Here is a 5,107-nt window from a genome sequence, read left to right as displayed (position 1 = left end):
AGAAGAAAAGGGCAATGATGCTTTCTTAATTCATTGAGGTTTATTCTATATAGTGGCATTGTCAACAGTTAAACTGCTGTTAGATATCAATTCAAGTAGAATAATGGAGTTGATTATTGCTACAACGCCACAAGAGAGGTAAAAGAAAAAGATCAGGAGGGAATCCCAAGCTTGATATGGACAACACTATTAGATGACATAAGCATTGCCCACAAAGAATTAGGCATCACTACAACCAGGTGGGAGCACCAGAGATAATTGATCGAGATAATACTCAACAATCCAGTACTGCAACTCCCCTTCCCCTTTATGTATGGTACCTCTCTTTCTACCCTTTATGCTTGGATTATCCCATCCCTAGCTATTAAAGAACAAGCACCCCCACTTATTCAACCCCTATACCTTAAAACTTCTTAATTTTTCGTACCCCTCAGCTAGCTAGCTAGCTAGCTAGATTGAAAGCTTTAATTTTCAGCTGCCATGACTTTCCAGGAGGAAGAAGTAAACGAGATATCAAAAAACAGCCAAGATTTCGAATCCAAGGAAAGTGAATATGATCATGAAACAGCTGCTGATCATGAGAACTTGGGAGAATTGTTGAGTTTAGGTCTCAACAGAAACATAGAGTCCTTCACAACAGTCGGAGATAATTCTGATCATGCCCAGTCTTCAAAACCAGCAAGCTGTAACAAGGTTTTCTCATGTAACTTCTGCGGGAGGAAGTTTTACAGTTCGCAAGCCTTGGGTGGCCACCAAAACGCACACAAAAGAGAAAGAGGAGCTGCAAAAAGGTGCCAGTCTCAAAGGATGATGATGACGACAATGGGGTTTCCTTTCAATAATCGTCCTCTAACGGCGGCTCGATCACTGGGCGTCCAGCCCCATTCGCTTGTGCGCAAGCACATGAGTAGAGAAGGGTCTTCCATGGTCGCTAGATTTAGCGATGCCAACGCAGAGTTTGGGAAGCCATGGACACCTTTCATGGCAGAAGAAAGGATGGATTTGATCTGGCCAGGAAGCTTCCGCACGGGCAAATTACCAGATCAACAACCATCGGATCATTCGGATGTACATCAGCTTGACTTAGATCTTCGGCTGTAATACTTGGAATAATTTTGCTTCTAGTTGTATCTCATTAATGTATGTTCATGTCCTTTAATCTCATCCTTGCAGTATTTTTGATCTTATGTTCATCATGATCACCGATCCATCAATCAAATACCAACTCTTAGGAGTAGGGAATTTACCTTAAAAGTTGATAGAATCAGATGTCATCAATTCAATTTTACTGTTATCATTACCTTACCATTAATGTAACGTCTATAATTCAATTGAAGGACAGATCCTTATGATCATGATCATGCATTGAAAATGAGATGCATTTTTAGTGCATACTCATGAATTTGTTGGCAGATCATAATTAACAAAAGGACTATGCTACTGTGCCGCCTGCAGCTTACTGCTATAGGTTACCACACTTGTTTTTTTTTTTTTTTTTTCATTTTTCTTTTCATATCTTTTAATCACTTTCTTAATAACTAAATAAAAAAACTATATCAATACACTTAAAATCATTTTCTTAATCATTAAGTGAAAAAAAAAATATTGGCTAGCAGTAAAAATGGGTGGTGAAGCCCAGGCGGCAAAGAGGCATTTTCCTTGACAAAATTCCTTTGGGTAACAAAGCGGCCTATAGAATGGGATAAATTACTTAAAAAAAAAAAACCAAAGATTTTAAGTGAAAATTTTAATCTTGATAAATACATTATGTTAGATAAAAATATATATATATATATATATATTAAAGATCCACTTTTTCAATAATTATTAGTTAGGAAGGCCATTTCCAAGATATGATAATTACCCGAAGCGATTGACATAGGAGCATTGTATGTATCCAAACGATGAATTGGGCCGGAAAATAGCCTTGGGCTGGGCAGAGTGTATTATGAAGGGCTCCGGTCCAGCCTGAATTCTAGCCCAAAAGTGCCGCCCCTTCATCCTTTGAAAGCTCCGTCCTAATACCCATATATCCCCATTGACATACCCAATTTACACACATGGGGCCCATTGTTTTCCGAAATGTATTGTGTATCTTTTCAAACCCTATTTTTTTTTCTTCATTAGCCCTATCTTTTAATCACCCATATATTATATATACGGTTTAAAGAAGATGTTCATGGAATAAAAATATAAATTAAACGAAATTAAATGACTAAATATCCATAATTCCTGGCCTATCCTCTCATGTGATGAAGAGTGTTTAAATATAAATATATATATAAACTAAATATATATTTTTTTATCGGTTATAAAAAGTAAATTTTATAAACTAATATGAGTTCATTAATGAATGTTTGGAAAATGTTTCCCTCTTTCTATTATTCAAGAGCTATACTGCTTTGAAAAAGATGATATTTAGAAGCTTTTTCATAGTCATGAATGTTTCATCACTTCTTGATATCATGGTCAAGCAAGAAAAATAATAAAAATTATTTTCTAACAATTCAATAACATGTTAAGAATGACAAGAAGATGGAAATTTAAAGGATCCATGAGAAATAACATTTATCTATTACTTTAGCAGTCAATATGTATACATAGGTACCTCTAATCAGACTAGAGGAACATATACCATGTTTTAGAAAATTTTCAAGACAAGAATCAGAAACATTCTAATATATAGTAATGATTTTATTTTTAGTCTTCTAATATATATTAAGAGAAATGATATTTACAGTCGTAGTTATGCAAGTGCTGTGCAGTCTCTTTAAAAGAATAAATTAATACGGAACCTACATGAAAAAAAATTTTAACTTTTTTAATTGTGGACCTTACTTTTTTTTTAAAACGATTGCGTGATGTTTATACATTCTACGACTGTATATAACATTACTCATGTATTAATATGACTTAGTTATTTTATTATCTGAAACAATTTATAAGTACTACATACATGACTTGTCTGTTATCAAGTGGATCTACTTCGACATAATATTGCTACTTTAGTTTTTTTTTTTGGAGCAGGCAACAAAAGAGAGAACTGACATATGCTACAGAACTAGCTTTTCTATTTCTTGTTTTTACGTGAGATTTTTTAAAAAGTGGATGTGGAGGCGGCCTTCTTCTCTCTTTTTTGTTCTTTTGCTGTTGTTTTTTCTTCGAATCACAGTCGTGTAAAATTGATGTAAAAGGGGCCTTTTTGGTTGGGGGGCAATAGACAAGCTAGCATGCACCTAAGCCATCTAGTCTTTGAGCCATGCATCACTGATACATGCTTCCAGGCTTGAAACACATCTACAGCTAGCCTATTATATTCCTTCTGTTAATTATTCAAATCTTGAGGTCGGGAACCAAAATGAAGCTGCAAACAATACGAAACAAGAGGTTAAGTGCAAAGAAAACTCAGCCGGCCGCTGAGAATCTGAGATATATTATATATATTTTATTTGTTTCCATGGCCAGCATGCATGTATATATATGCCCAAACTTCTCGCTCGTAACAAGTAGTAGATAGGTAGGCTAGGTAGAAGATGATTAACTGGATGGATGGTCAAAGACTCAAACATTCATAAACAGGAATCATTTAGCCTATATATAAAGATAACCTAGCTAGCTATAACAGTACCCATGTGAGGTTAGATGGGAGGGTTTATTCTCCTTTGACCAGAGGATCACCTATGAAGAAAGATATATATATATATATATACAAAGACCTAGAAATTAATCGAATACAATCCTATATATATATGAATCATAATCTCTATTGATTACAACAGCCATGTTATTTTTGAAATTAGAGATCAGTAGAACTGAACTACTTCAGATCAGGCCTTAAACCATGACGATCATCATCGTCACATACATTTGCTGCCAAAATACCTAGATCGATCATCGTTTTGATTACCCTAGCTGATCATATATATATATATAGGTAGCTATACATACAGACACAGCTACATCTCTCTCTCTCTCTTTATATATATATATATATATAGATAGATATATATACACACACCAACCGGCCTGCTTGTTTTAAATTTTAATGTGAATCACAAATGCTAGCGCGCTGCACCATAAAAAAAACATGTGCTGAAACCGAATAAGCTGGCCGGGGACATGTGGAGCTAAAACGCTGCGAATGGATGCCAAGCCCTACTTGGCAAAGTGGACGACTGCATCCCTAGCTAGCTTAGAATTGAAACCTAGGGCACGCAAGCAGCTTGGTCTGCAAATGGATTTTTCTGCGACATGATTTAAGTTCATGTTGCTCCTCTGTGAGGCATATTCCCAACATTTAGCAACCTGTATATATATATATGTATATTCAGAAATAGGTTTATGCACTGTATGGGTTGATTTTCTGATTTGCTTAATCGACCTCCCCCTTAAAGTCTACATTTGTGGGGTCTACGAAGTAAGAGAATATAATTTATTGACTTTATGATTGAATCCCGAAAACGGTAAAACATCATCTTTGTGCTCTTAGAATTAGTCTAGTTAGAAATGCACTAAAGTTGGAGAACAAACGGACCCATATGTTCCAGCATATACACGATCATTCTAATATATATTATGAAGATATCAATGGCGTCCAAAATAGAATTGAAATCCGTGATTACTTAGTAGGAGGACCTAGCTACTATAGCATGAACATGCAGGCCGGCCAGCATGCATATTGGTGCAGAAGGCCGGATATATACGAAAAGAAAATAATTATACATTAATATATAAAGGAATTTGAGACATTTTCCTCCTATATATATTTAAATTCCTTCTCCCTCAAATCACTGTAGAAGATGAAATAAAAAGAGAAGAAATTTGGATGCTTAATTAAAAGTGTGATTTTGAATAATTCAGCTCTGTTTGCATGCCAGAAATATATGCACAAAGAAGATCAAATATATTCTATATATGAGCTACTGAACCTCAGCTTTTCAATCACCTATATATGGCCTCAAATCCAGACAATAAAGCTTATAATAATTCACTTTGACTGATCATGATCATGAGAATCTACGTACATATATACACACAGTACTGTTCATGTTGCACGCTTAACTTTTTCGGGGTCGAAGCACGTTATGATTAACTTGAAGATCATTAT

General features: G+C 35.1%; 1 protein-coding gene across 1 annotated transcript; it reads left to right on the top strand.

The window, feature by feature from the left end:
- LOC122301445 (zinc finger protein 7-like) lies at nucleotides 1-1,164 on the top strand. The gene has a single exon (XM_043112816.1). The coding sequence runs from the start codon at nucleotides 481-483 to the stop codon at nucleotides 1,099-1,101; it is 621 nt and encodes a 206-aa protein (XP_042968750.1). The 5' UTR covers nucleotides 1-480; the 3' UTR covers nucleotides 1,102-1,164.
- Nucleotides 1,165-5,107: the final 3,943 nt, after the last annotated feature.

The sequence above is a fragment of the Carya illinoinensis genome, chromosome 1, assembly GCF_018687715.1.
Source record: "Carya illinoinensis cultivar Pawnee chromosome 1, C.illinoinensisPawnee_v1, whole genome shotgun sequence".
NCBI lineage: Eukaryota > Viridiplantae > Streptophyta > Magnoliopsida > Fagales > Juglandaceae > Carya > Carya illinoinensis.
The sequence above is the reverse complement of the archived record's forward strand: the minus strand, read 5'-3'. Positions and strand labels throughout refer to the sequence as shown.